Raw genomic sequence first — 13,846 nt, forward strand, 5'->3', positions numbered from 1 at the left:
TTTTGTTTTGTTTTGTTTTGTTTTGTTTTGTTTTGTTTTGTTTTGTTTTGTTTTGTTTTGTTTTGTTTTGTTTTGTTTTGTTTTGTTTTGTTTTGTTTTGTTTTGTTTTGTTTTGTTTTGTTTTGTTTTGTTTTGTTTCTGGAAGATTTTCTGTGAATGATCAAATTCAACTAAATGTCTTCACGTTGTGTTAAAGAGAAAAATGTTTTTCAGTCTAAATGATGTTGTGATTTTAAATTTTAAAAAAAATTACTATAAAATAGAAATAAGCCGGCGCAAAGTTAAAAATATTAGATTGAAATCAAATCAAAAATCAATTTTAAAAATCAATTTAAAACTAATTCAGACTTGAATTTATTTGTGAAACCCAAAACAGACAGAAACAAAGACAATTCAACATTTATGTAACTTTTGATCCCATTTTGTCTTTTTCATTTTGAAAGTGATGTTTTTTTAAACCTTCACTTTGAATTCAATATTAGTTATTAAAGTATTGTTTAGAAAATATTGTTCAATAAGGAATTTTTAGATACAGAAAATAAAAAAGTCAGACATTAACACTGAAAAAATAGTGTGCAGAATTTTGTCCCTGTCAACGCCCAGCAACATATTTAAAAAAAAAACAAAATGAAAAAAAGTTCACAGATTGATTTGTAACATTACAGAATAACAACTATTTACAGAGAAATAATCAGTTGTTCTCTGTAAATTAAGAAAAAACATTTTAAAAAAAGAATTAATACAAAATATTGCCAAAAGAAATATGTACGATGCATAACTGAAAGTTGAAATAATAAAATAAAACAACACAAAAACAAACAACAAAAAACATTCAAAATTTAAAAAGACACTAAAAAATATAATTTGACAAACATAAAGCTGAAAAAAACGATTAAAGCCCAAAATAAAAGTTAATTTAAAAATGAAAAAAAATCATGCTCTTTCCTTTATTAATGTTACCTCTGATGACAACAATTCAAAAACAATTCAATTAAAAACTAATTTAGGAACTAGTTAACAGTTATATTAGTTTGTCTTTTTTAAATTTTACATTTAAATTTGTATTTAACAGTTACAATTGTTTGCAAATAAAACCGTGTTTCATTAAATTGATTCGTGGATGAAATTGTGAATTCAATCCAAAATACTGAAATGAAAATCAAAGATTCATGTGGAAAACTGAGTCATTAAATTCTAAATATTGATATTTTATTTTTATTCTTAAATCTATTTGATCTTGACATTGTTAAGCTTCCGCAGCTTATTGAACGATCAGCTGTTTAGAAGAAATTGATTAGTTTTTTTTAATTTCAGATCACTTCATATCAGATCAATAAACATCAAGAATTATAGATATATTTATAAATGTATAAATATATATACAGTACATGATGGAAATAGAAACACAGAGTTCTGTTGTGTCATTTGTTTCTAACCCTTTCCTCCTCTCGATAAATGATTCGATTGATCGACTCCTAAACATAAACTGGATATTATTATTGATCAGTGTCAGTGATATCTGATGTTTAGGAAATAAAGATGGTCAGTTTGATTTATGATTATAGATGAAAGAAATACCACAGAATATTTAGGATTAAATGTGAGGATCTGACTTTCTGATCAATAAACTATAAAATAATCTCTGTGATGACTTATTGATCCTTTAACAGACGTCTTTAATGATATCTACCTTTAAATGTTTCTCCTTAATTCTGAGAACTGAAAAAAAACTGAAATACTATACGATGACCTTTAGTTCGGCATAACTTTCACCTGTTTCACGAGCAGCCTGCAGCCTGAGAACATACATCTAAAGATTAAAACGTTTAACAGAATTTTAAAAAGGCCTTTTAGCTGAGTCTGCTTCTTTTTCCCTTTTGTTCAACATATTTATGACCTTTTGTTCGACTTAAATATGACAAACTTTTTGACAAACTATACTATGATTGTTGTCCAACATATTATACTGTGATGTTTTTGACATACGAAGTTTTTGACATACGAAGTTTTTGATGTACGAAGTTTTTGATGTATGAAATTTTTGACACACAAAATTTTTGACGTACAAAATTTTTGGCGTACAAAATTTTTGACGTATGAAGTTTTTCAACATAATTTTGTGACTCTGAGTTTTGATCCAGTTACAAGCTGCAGCAGGTTTATTGTATGATGTCACATGAAGGTCACATGATCAGTGGCTCTGTCACCTGAGCAGTCAGGTGAGCAGCCTGAAGGTGACAAAAGTGGTTTTAAAACCTGTCCAGCTGTCTGACCCCCTCTGGATTCAGGTGGACTCAGGTGGACTCAGAGTCATATTCGGACAAATAAACAAACATTCATCGCTCATTCGTCTCCTGTGTGGCGTACCTGAGGCGGGTCTCGAACCCACGGCACCTGGTCTCCATCGTTTTGGGTGTTGACTCCAGCCGGCCCTCCAGGAGCGCTGGGCCCTTCTCTCCCGGGGCTGACCCTGACGTTTCCTCTGCCTCCTCCGGTGTTGGGGCGATGGAGCCGCCGTTACCTGAGCAGATTCTCGTTAAACACACTCAGACTTTGTGTTTGTCACAAACAAAAAAAACTTTTAAATTAATTTAAAAAAGAAAAAATTAAAAAACACCCAAAAATCTCAAAATTATTAGAGAAAAATATTGAAAAGAAATTCAGCCTAAAACTCAAAACTAGAAAAGGTGAAAAATAAAAAAACACCTAAAAAAAATCCGAACTTGGAAAGTTACAAAATCTGTCAGATAAGTTAGTGAAGTAAAAAGTAATATATTACCCTCTGAAATGTAGTGGAGTAAAAATAAAAAGCAAAAGAAAATACTCAACTAAAGTACCTCAAATTTGTATGTACAGTACTTGAGTGAATGTACTTAGTTACAATCCATGACTGTGGGGGGGGGGTCTGTAAATATTTGCGCTGAATTCTGCTGAGTCAGCAGTCAGCAGTCACACAGAAACGAACGTTTTTCTGTCTTTTCGTCTCTCGGCGTGTCGTTCATGTTTTCTGTGATTGATCGGCTCACTGTGGCCATCAGTTTTAACCAATCTGAACTCTGACCTCAGACCAGCTCCTGTAGGTTTACTCAGCTGACGTCCCCTCAAACAGCTCGGGAACAAAAGTTCGTACGGTCACTGCCGCCGGGACCGTCAAAATAAAACGCTGATATCAGTGTTCTGCTCCTTTACTTCACCACTCTACTGCAGTATTTTAATGTGATTAGTGCTTTAATCTGGAGGAATACACTGCACTCACACTCATCACATGACTTTTCTGTGAAAATGTTTAAAAAAGGACTGTGAACGCTGTGAAGTTCAGTAAAGAAGCAGAGAAGAACTTGTACTTCTGACTTTGAGTAAATGTACTCAGTTACTTTTCACCATGGGCTCTGGTTCGTGTGTCAGCTTTAACGTTTCAGTCCGATCTGGAAATTGTGTTGAAGCCTTTGAAACCTGAGAAAACTGGCACTGAGGAGCTTAACAACAAATGACCCAAAAACGAGCAAGAAAAAAGTAAAAACTTGCAAAAGAAATGACCTAAAAATAGCATACATGTTAAAAAAAGAAAAAAGGGGGAAAATTAAAATACACAAGGAACTGACCAAAAAACAAAAAAAAAAAAACTGATAATGACAATGAAATACAATTTTTTGTTTGTTTCTGTAACATGATTAAATGGATAAATAAATGCAGAATTATAACAGTTATATGTATATATATATATATATATATATATATATATATATATATATATATATATAAAAATCTAATAATTCTTTCTCTCATTTTTCGCCTTTCTTGCACTTTGCGGGACATTTCTTGTCAAGTTGCTCATCACCTGTTTCAGGTTTCAAAGGGTTCAAGATTTTTTTGGACAGAAAAAAGAACCTGCAGTAAAATAAATAAATAAATAACAAAAACAGTGTTTCTGCTTTGTTTTATGTTTGAGTGTATTATAGATTGTTGGTATATATAGTTATGTTACAGGTGTTCAGCATTACTGCTGCAGGTTCGTCTCCTGTGTGAAGCTGCAGCACCAACAGCTGAGAGCAGCAGCCGGTTTTTATTTTGGTTCTTTATGGAGTACTATGAGTGAGAAAAACTTTAGAGCATATGTATTTGTACACAGAGTGAACTGTTAAATTAGTAAATGATGAGCTTTTCTGCATGTTGAAAGATTTTGTGTCCACAGTCGAACTCCTGCCGTTTGCTGAACAAGTCAAAGCAAACATGCAGAAATTCACATTAAACACGAGTCATCAGGGACTGACTCACACTTTGACCCCGCCGTCAATAACACCACCCCCTCACAGAGACACAGAGACAGATACAGAGACGGGGACGGAGACGGAGAGACAGACTGAGGACGGACTATTACGGTTCTGTTTGCTGCAGATCTGGATCATGGTGGAACCGACTGTGAAACCAGCTGCTGTTCTGCTGCTGCTTCTGCTGCACGACTGTCTGGCAGAACATGGTACCTCCGCTTTACTTCTTCTTACAGTACTCTGAGTATTAGTACCGCTGCTACAAATACTACATGTACAAGTCATACTGGTAGATAGTGAGCAATGATACTGGCAGTATGCTGCAGGGTAGATGTGACAGTGGTGGTATAAAGTTTCATGTTTGATATACAAATTTACTTTGCACAATTTTTAGCAGCTGCAGCAGGTGAGAAGAAAACTGTAACTTGGTAGCATTACGATACGACAGGACACGATACAATACAATATACTACAATACGATACAATAAGATACAATACGATATGATGCGATATGATACAGTGCAAGACATTGCAATATACTGTGATACGGTACGATACAATACGATATACTATGATATGATGTGATATGATACGATGCAATACGATACAATATATTATGATACAATCTAATACAATACGATTTGATGCAATACGATATAATATGATTCGATACGATACGATATACTATGATATGATTCGATACAATACATTATGATTCGATAAGATACAATACAACAGGAAAGGATATGATATACTTTATTGTCCCTGTAGGGAAATTTGTCTTGGACTCCTTAAATCTAATAAACCTAACAATATTTTAAACATTTACTCAAGAATTGTACTGCAGAATAATTTTGGTCCTCTGCTTTATCAAATCATCACAACAGTTCAGATTAATTGTAAAACTTTTCAGTAAAACACACCGAGGGAATAATTATGGTTTGTTTTAACAGAAAGAACTGATGGTGATGGTTTGGGTCAAACATTTCTCTGGAAAATAAATGTACATTTCTCTTACAGGACATCTTGTCAGTGGACACTACTCTTATAGGACATTGTGTTAATGGACATTACTGTTATAAGAAATGTCACTGATGCACTTTTATTTGTAATGAAGTATTTATATACTGCAACATCAGTATTTGAGTGTACTAAGTAAAATCCGAGTACTTCTTTCAGCTGAGACTTGTCTGCTCTTTGAATCACTTTAACTTTATTAAACGCTGCGTGGTGGACAGCTGAGGACAAAAACTCTCTCCATCTGGGGTTTTAGGTTTGGTTTGATTTATATTTGATAATCTGATTACTGTCGCCCCTTCACTGTCTCCCTGTCTCTCTGTCTCTCCGTCTCTCTGTCTGTCCCTTTCTGCAGTCTTCCTGGACAGCCAGGTGGCGTCTCAGGTGTTGGTGAGGAACCCTCGGGCCAATAAGCTGTTTGAGGAGCTGAAACCAGGTGAGTCACCGAAGCAGCCCTCATCTTTACTGCACAAAAGTCGAGTCCATCTGTGAGTCACCTCGATACGTTCACGGGGAAAAAAGATCCCAAAATTCAACAAAGAAACAGTAAATTCAGGCTCATGAGCTCGTTGTTTTATTCTCCACTGCTCAGAAGAAATATTGGTGTGTATTATTACTGTAATTATTAATCCCTGTGTGTATTATTATTATAATTAGTGATTATTAATATCAATATGTTCCAAAACTATAATTATTAATATTAGTGTATATTATTACTATAATTATTCATATGAATGTGTATTTTTACTGTGATTATTCATAGTAATGTGTATTTTTTGATATTAGGTAACCTGGAAAGAGAGTGTGTGGAGGAAATCTGCGACCACGAAGAAGCCAGAGAGGTTTTCGAACAGCCGGACAAAACAGTACGCCTCTCTCAGCTGTACTAACAGTAGTACTTGTACTAATACTCACAGTGTATGTAGTGCTGCAGTGACAGTAGTACTTGTACTGGCACTATGTGCAGTAGAGTCTGCGTCCTAATGAGACACTCTGTCCTCTGCAGGAGGACTTCTGGGAGAAATATCAGGGTGAGTATTTCTTCAGCAGACGTCAACAAAAACAAACATTTTATCATTTATCTGAAAACTTTTGACTTTGAATGAAGAAGTTTTGTTTCTTTCTGTTTACAAACTCCCAGAATCCCATTTCTTCAAAACTTTTGTTGAAATTTCAAAAAAAAACAATTTGATGACTTGTTTAGTTTGCTGTTGGTTTTTTCAAGTAAATATTTTCTGCTGCTTTTTTATTCTAAAGAAAACACGCCTTCAAGCATTAAGTTTCTAGAGATGAAAACAAAGTTCATCAGTTTGAACGTTAAATATCTGTTCTGTGGATTCGGCCGGATATGGAAAAAGATAAAATAATTATGTTTTTATTGAAGTTTGACAGGAGCTCCAGAGTTTTGTGGAGTCAGGGTTGTTATTTAAATCTGAAGTTTAATCAGAAGAGTTCTGTCAACATGAACAAAGTCCAAAACTGATCAAACATGGACAACCTCCGGCCACAAACATTAACTATCTGTCTCTCTGTCTGTCCGTCTGTCCGCCTGTCTCTCAGACTGTCATGGAACTCAGCTACCGAGGACACAAGACAACATCAACATCATCAGGCAGTGTACAGGAGGTAAGTCCAAATAAAATCAACTGTAAAATATTTAATAAAATAATCATATAGACTGACAGAGTGTGTGTGTGTGTGTGTGTGTGTGTGTGTGTGTGTGTGTGTGTGTGTGTGTGTGTGTGTGTGTGTGTGTGTAGGTCACTGTATTTCCGGTATAGGTGTGAAATATGAAGGAGAAATCAACATCACACAGTCAGGGAGACAGTGTCAATACTGGACACACAGCTTCCCACATCCCATAATAAGGTAACCAAGCAACAGCTTCAAACATCCCATAATAAGGTAACTAAACAACAGACCGACTACAGAAAGAAAAAAGACTTTTAGGTGTAAAAAAAAAACAAAACAAAAAAAACCCCATCATTAATTAACAAACACAATGAATGAACCCAAAGAGAAATTAAATAACGTCTGAGCCAGCCCTAACTATAAGCCTTATCAAAGAGGAGAGTCTGAGCCAGCCCTAACTATAAGCCTTATCAAAGAGGAGAGTCTGAGCCAGCCCTAACTATAAGCCTTATCAAAGAGGAGAGTCTGAGCCAGCCCTAACTATAAGCCTTATCAAAGAGGAGAGTCTGAGCCAGCCCTAACTATAAGCCCTATCAAAGACGAAAGCCTTAAGTCTAACAAAAACAAGGACAAGTAATGACTAAATTAGGGATTAGACTGAGTCATTGCCTGTCTGTCTGTCTCACTGTCTCTCTCTGTCTCTCTGTCTGTCTTTAGGGAGTACAACGCTTCAGAGCCAAACAGCATCCTTAAAAACAACTTCTGTCGAAACCCCAACAACAGTCCAGAGGGACCCTGGTGCTTCACCACAGATCCAACAGTCCAGAAAGAGACCTGCAGGGTACCCACATGTGGCAAGTACTTGATAGTACTACCAACTGAATACTAGAACTGAAATAAATACTTTTGTTCCTACATACGAGTCCTTGTAGTACCTGTCTTCATCAGTCTAAGACCATCAGTCACTGCGTGTCCAACCACTACATGATGTGGTACAGTACTGATTCAGACTCTCCTTACAGGTGAGGACTTTGTCCCAACCACGTTGGCCCCTGAAGAAGTCAAAACCGGTGACTGTTTACCCAATAATGGTCTGGACTATGTCGGGGACCTGGCGGTCACCCTGGGAGGACACACCTGTCTTCAGTGGTCCTCTCCAGAGGCCAAGGCCCTCAGCGTTGACAAGGAGTTCATCCCTGAGGTCAGTCTGCCCAGCAACAAGTGCCGCAACCCCGACAACGACCCCGAGGGCCCCTGGTGCTACGTGGAGGTTTCTGGGAACATGACCATCGACTACTGCGACCTGGAGTTGTGTGGTAAGTACTGCGCCAGTACAATAACCACATGAGCACCAGTAAGAGGACCAGTAACTACCTGAGCACCAGAACGAGGACCAGTAACTACCTGAGCACCAGAACAAGTGTCAACCATAGAATACAAATAGGAGATGAATGAAGTACTCAGTCGTCTGTCTCACTGTCTCTCTCTGTGTCTCTCTGTCTGTCTCTGTTTCTCTCTGTGTGTTTCTCCATCTGTCTCTCTGTCTGTCTTTGTCTCTCTGCGTCTCTGTCTTGGTCCGTCTCTCAGAGGATTCACTGTTTGATGACACTCTGAGCACAGAGACAGAGGGACAGGAGCGCTCCGTCCTGACTACGGCAAAAAAAACATTTTTCCACCCTCGGACTTTTGGACAAGGAGAGGCCGGTGAGTGACAGCTGGACTGACCAGTTCAACTGGTGTGTGATTGTACTGGTGTACCAGTCAGATAACTGGTGTACTGGTTCAATGACTGGTGTACTGGTCAGATATCTGGTGTACTGGTTCACTGACAGTTTTACTGCTAAGATAACTGGTGTACTTCCTCACTGACTGGTGTACTGGTTATGTCCCAGTATGTGGAGAGCGTCCTTTGTTTGAAAAGGTAAATAAAAAGGACAACAAGGAGGCAGAGCTTCTGGAGTCATACCGAGAGCAACGCATCGTCGGGGGCGATGACGCCGAGGTCGCCTCAGCACCATGGTAACCACAAACTGTCACCATAGTAACACCACACTCTAAACAGTAAACTGTCACCATAGTAACAACATTTCAAACAGTAAACTGTCACCATGGTAACCGTATTATAAACAGTAAACTGTCACCATGGTAACCAGAAATGAAACAGTAAACTGTAATCATGTGAACTACACTGTAAACTGTAAAGTGTCACCATGGCAACCACACTGAAAACAGTAAACTGTCACCATGGTAACCATTCTTTAAAGAGTAAACTGTCACCGTGGTAACACCACTCTTTAAACCGTAAACTGTCACCATGGTTTCACGGTGTCAGGGCCTCGTGTTTCTGTGAGCGAGGCTTTGGCGCTCAGAGGTTCAACAGTTGCTCTCTGTCAGGCAGGTGATGCTCTACAAGCGTTTCCCTCAGGAGCTGCTCTGTGGAGCCAGTCTGATCAGTGACGAGTGGATTCTTACCGCCGCTCACTGCATCCTCTACCCGCCCTGGAACAAGAACTTCACCGCCACCGACATACTGGTCCGACTGGGAAAACACAACCGGGCAAAGTAAGTCCCTTCACACCTGCTGATAGAGGCCCAGACACCAGTCTTTTCACACCTGAGTCTCTTCACACCTGAATCTGTCTGTTCACACCCGAGTCTTCATGTGTCTACAGTTATTACATCCACACTTCTGCTCTGTAGCTGCTCTGTGGCTGCTCTGGCTGCTCTGTAGCTGCTCTGTGGCTGCTCTGTGGCTGCTCTGTAGCTGCTCTGTGGCTGCTCTGTAGCTGCTCTGTGGCTACTCTGTGGCTGCTCTGTGGCTGCTCTGTAGCTGCTCTGTAAATGCTCTGTAGCTGCTCTGTGGCTGCTCTGTAAATGCTCTGTAGCTGCTCTGTGGCTGCTGTGTAGCTGCTCTGTAGCTGCTCTGTGGCTGCTCTGTGGCTGCTGTGTAGCTGCTCTGTAAATGCTCTGTAGCTGATAGTCAACAAACAAGCAGCTCGCTCTGCACTGAGTACGTGTCCTTGTCAGAGACACATCAGGACGGCGTTAGTGTTTATTTCACCAAATATTGGTGGTCATATGTGTCCCCCCCAGAGCAGCTGGGCAGGTGGTCTGAGACGAGACCTGGGACCTGATTGTGCTCAACTGTCATCAGATCATGTCGAGTCTGGACAGGGTGTCTCTGTCTCTGTCCTTGGTCTAAACGTCTGTCTCTGCGATGTTTTCAGATTCGAGCGCGGCACCGAGAAGATCGTGGCCATCAGTGAGATCATCGTCCATCCGAGATACAACTGGCAGACCAACCTGAACCGGGACATCGCCCTGCTGCATCTGAGACGCCCCGTCATCTTCACAGACCAGATCCACCCGGTCTGCCTGCCCAGCAGGAAGATCGCTAAGGCGTAAGAGACACCAAGAAACACCAGAGACACTGTCCACAAAGACAGAAACACACAGCACCACACTGGAGACACACACGGAGACAGACACTGTCCACAGAGACAGAGACACTGTCTACATTCTGAGACACACACAGACACTGTCTAGACACCAAGACACTGTCTACACACTGAGACGCACCGAGACACACCGGAGATACACACTGAGACACTGTTCACATACTGAGACACTGTCCACTGATTTTGTTTTAACCTGTGTCTGTCCCCGGCAGTCTGATGACGGAGGGCTATAAAGGACGGGTGTCTGGCTGGGGGAACCTGCAGGAGGCCTGGAGTCCCTCGGCCAGAAACTTACCCATAGTCCTCCAGCAGATCCAGCTGCCAATTGTAGAGCAGGACACCTGCCGCGCATCCACGTCCGTCAAGATTACAAACAACATGTTTTGTGCTGGTAAGACCTGTCCTCTGAGACACAAAAATCCATCTGTCCTCACATTTCTACCTCTGTGGACAGCAGTGAGACTCTGTGGACAGCAGTGTCTGTCCTTTGGTCCAATCTGAAGTATTTTATGACTGAAGTGATTTCTATAAAAACTCAGTTCATGGTCTGTGTCCCCCAGAGGACAAATCCGTGACTTGTTGACGTGTCCAACTGAAGTTAATGAACGAAAATCTGCAGAACGGATGACATCATCATCAGCTGTGTTTACTAATTATCAGCTAGCCTTAGTATGCTAATGTTAGCATTGTGTCTCAGGTTATAAGCCGGAGGAGGCCCAGCGTGGAGACGCCTGTGAGGGGGACAGTGGTGGACCGTTTGTGATGAAGGTGAGAAAATTAAAGGTTGAATAATGAGTGCTGAGTAGATTTATGAAAAACTGTGACTGCAGGCTGAATATGAAACAAACAAAAGACACCAGGAATACTTTAAAATGTCCTGAAGAGAAAAGCCGATAACTATTAATTAAAACTTTAACTGCAGACGATTTTCTGAATTCATGAAATATCATTTAAAAAAAGAGAACAATTTTTAAAAAAAACATTTATTTTTTATATATTTGAGGCCCAAATTTTTCTTATTTTGTTCAACAAAGAGTCAAATTCAGAAATATTCAGTTTATTATCACATAAGACAAATAAATACAACTAAAATCTGAAAGTGTTTGGCATGTTAAATAATCAATAATTCATTTTCAAGGCAATCAAACTGCTAAACAAATAATCGAAGAACAATTTCAGCTCGCAAATGAAATTCAAGATGATTGTCAACCTTCACTTCAATATAAACCGTTCAAAACGTTTGCAGCGCTCTGAAATAACCCGGGGACTTTATGATGGACGGATGTGTCGCAGCAGATTTTTGTGTTTTTTTGTTTGTTTTTTTCTTAGCTTTTTGTGTTTTTTTTTGTTTGTTTGTTTGGAGCTTTTTGTGGGTTTTTTTTGTTTGTTTTAGTTTTTTGTGTGTTTTTCATGTTTTTTTCGTGGGTTTTTTGAGTGTTTTTTTCATGTGTCTCGTTCAGTATCCAGCAGATAACCGCTGGTATCAGATGGGCATCGTGTCGTGGGGCGAAGGCTGCGACAGAGACGGAAAGTACGGCTTCTACACTCACGTGTTCAGGATGAGCAAGTGGATGAGGAAAGTCATCGAAAGGTCGGGCGACGACGACGACGAGTAGACACGTTTGTTGCTGTGGAGCATCAGAGTGCTAATAAAGTTTGTCTGGTCTGAATAAAGATTGTGTGACTGATAAACCTGACGGTCTTTCACGAATTCGCGTCACAACATCAAACAGTGGAATTTATGTTAAATCTCCATGGCAACACAAACATCCCGCTGAATGATCACTGTCTACCATCTGCTGACAATTAGTAATTAATTAATTTTATGCACTACGGCAGTGATGATCAACCTATGGCCCACGGGCCAAATCTGGCCACTGACAGGGCCCCGGTGAATTGACAATAAAAATTATAAAAATAATTTGTTGACACTTAATAGTTTTTGTTCTTTTCGTCTCCATAAGGTGTCAGAGACATAAAACTGCATCAAAATAGAGCCTGATGATCAAAAAAAGAGCCAGAGGAGGATCCCCCACACCCCGACAGAGGACACAGCTGAGACACTGATGTCCTAAAATACTAGAAAATTTGAAAAACCCTACAAATGTCCTAAAATCATAAAACAGCCAAAAATTCTAAAAATGTCCAAAAATACCAAAAAAGGTAGAAATGTCCTACCATCCTATGTTGTAACATACTAGAAATGTCCTCAAATCCTAGAAATGTCCTAAAATAAAAAAAAAACATCCAAAAGCCCTAAAAATGTCCAAAAAGCTAAGAAAGGTCCTAAAATCCTAAAAATGTCCAAAAATACTAAAAATGTCCCAAAAAGTTAGAAATGTCTTAAATTCTGAGAAATGTCCTAAAATTCTACAACTTTCCTTAAATTCTGAAAATGTTCTAAAATTTTAGAAGCGCCGGCAGGTTTCGTGACAGTCACAGCCCAGAGACAGTTTTTAAAGATGTGGATTCGGAAACATCCAGTGAGCTGCGGCTGAAAACCCGGAAACCATCTGTGTTCGTAACGAGAGGTCAGACTGAACAAAAGGATATTTTCTGTCATCAGAGAAACTCTCCAAACTGTCTTCAGCAGAAATAATGTCCACCCAAATGTCCTCTAAAAGTTCATTTGATTGATACAGATCAATAATCTTAGAAACACAACAGTCACTGTTTAGTCTGAGTACTGTGCAGGAATCACTAAATCAAACCAGAGTTTATTCTCTGAGCGTTTATTCTGAAATGTATTGATGGAAGAGCAAATGCTGCCTGTTAGCGTCTTTGTCCAAATGTCCCCATGAGGAGAGCACTACTGGTCTCAGAGCGCTACAGGTTTCCTACAGGCCACTCAGAGCACTTCGAATTACAAACATCAGTGAACTTTTTAGCTGCTGACGTTCAGCCGCTGACGTTCAGCCGCTGACGTGCTGACGTTCAGCCGCTGACGTTCAGCCGCTGACGTGCTGACGTTCAGCCGCTGATGTTCAGCCGCTGACGTTCAGCCGCTGATGTTCAGCCGCTGACGTTCAGCCGCTGATGTTCAGCCGCTGACGTTCAGCCGCTGATGTTCAGCCGCTGACGTTCAGCCGCTGATGTTCAGCCGCTGACGTGCTGACGTTCAGCCGCTGATGTTCAGCCGCTGACGTTCAGCCGCTGATGTTCAGCCGCTGACGTTCAGCCGCTGATGTTCAGCCGCTGACGTTCAGCCGCTGATGTTCAGCCGCTGATGTTCAGCCGCTGACGTGCTGACGTTCAGCCGCTGACGTGCTGACGTTCAGCCGCTGACGTTCAGCCGCTGACGTGCTGACGTTCAGCCGCTGATGTTCAGCCGCTGACGTTGTTCACGACGACTTTTATCATTGGTGATAATTATCAGTGACATGTTTGAATTTCATGTTGACTGATTGTTGTGTGTAATGTAGCGACTAGGGTCGGCAGTCAGGGATCACTGTTGTGTCTCGAGTGCTGCTA

General features: G+C 39.9%; 2 protein-coding genes and 1 long non-coding RNA gene across 5 annotated transcripts in view; 2 read left to right on the top strand and 1 right to left on the bottom strand.

Annotated features, from left to right (window-relative positions):
* The window catches only part of mlpha (melanophilin a), a 16,762-nt gene extending 16,716 nt beyond the window's left edge, over window positions 1–46 (top strand). For all 3 annotated transcript variants that reach the window (XM_042513313.2, XM_042513314.2, XM_088074624.1), the window contains one exon: window positions 1–46. This exon is cut by the window's left edge and continues 102 nt beyond it. The gene's annotated coding sequence lies outside the window, so the exon portion shown is untranslated.
* A 4,271-nt stretch (window positions 47–4,317) lies between these two features.
* f2 (coagulation factor II (thrombin)) lies at window positions 4,318–12,067 on the top strand. The gene is made up of 15 exons (XM_042513363.2): window positions 4,318–4,477; window positions 5,641–5,721; window positions 6,072–6,151; window positions 6,292–6,316; window positions 6,846–6,911; window positions 7,046–7,154; window positions 7,635–7,771; window positions 7,940–8,233; window positions 8,505–8,621; window positions 8,810–8,936; window positions 9,312–9,479; window positions 10,145–10,318; window positions 10,588–10,766; window positions 11,073–11,143; window positions 11,836–12,067. The coding sequence occupies exons 1-15, from the start codon at window positions 4,405–4,407 to the stop codon at window positions 11,989–11,991; spliced, it is 1,857 nt and encodes a 618-aa protein (XP_042369297.2). The 5' UTR covers window positions 4,318–4,404; the 3' UTR covers window positions 11,992–12,067.
* A 1,024-nt stretch (window positions 12,068–13,091) lies between these two features.
* LOC148185439 (uncharacterized) lies at window positions 13,092–13,461 on the bottom strand. Its single transcript, XR_015775860.1, has 2 exons — window positions 13,300–13,461; window positions 13,092–13,263 (listed from the first exon to the last, which is right to left on the bottom strand). It is a non-coding gene; the product is annotated as an uncharacterized LOC148185439 (long non-coding RNA).
* Between the last annotated feature and the right edge of the window lie 385 nt (window positions 13,462–13,846).

The sequence above is a fragment of the Plectropomus leopardus genome, chromosome 24 (genome assembly GCF_026936395.1).
Source record: "Plectropomus leopardus strain MGB_pleo_1.0 chromosome 24, ASM2693639v1, whole genome shotgun sequence".
Classification (NCBI taxonomy): domain Eukaryota; kingdom Metazoa; phylum Chordata; class Actinopteri; order Perciformes; family Serranidae; genus Plectropomus; species Plectropomus leopardus.

Coding starts and splice junctions, on each gene's coding strand:
- f2 (XM_042513363.2), top strand. CDS start 4,405: ATGGTGGAACCGACTGTGAAACCAGCTGCTGTTCTGCTGCTGCTTCTG. Junction 7,155..7,634: donor TTCCCACATCCCATAATAAG/GTAACCAAGCAA, acceptor GTCTGTCTTTAG/GGAGTACAACGCTTCAGAGC. Junction 11,144..11,835: donor GTGGACCGTTTGTGATGAAG/GTGAGAAAATTA, acceptor TGTCTCGTTCAG/TATCCAGCAGATAACCGCTG.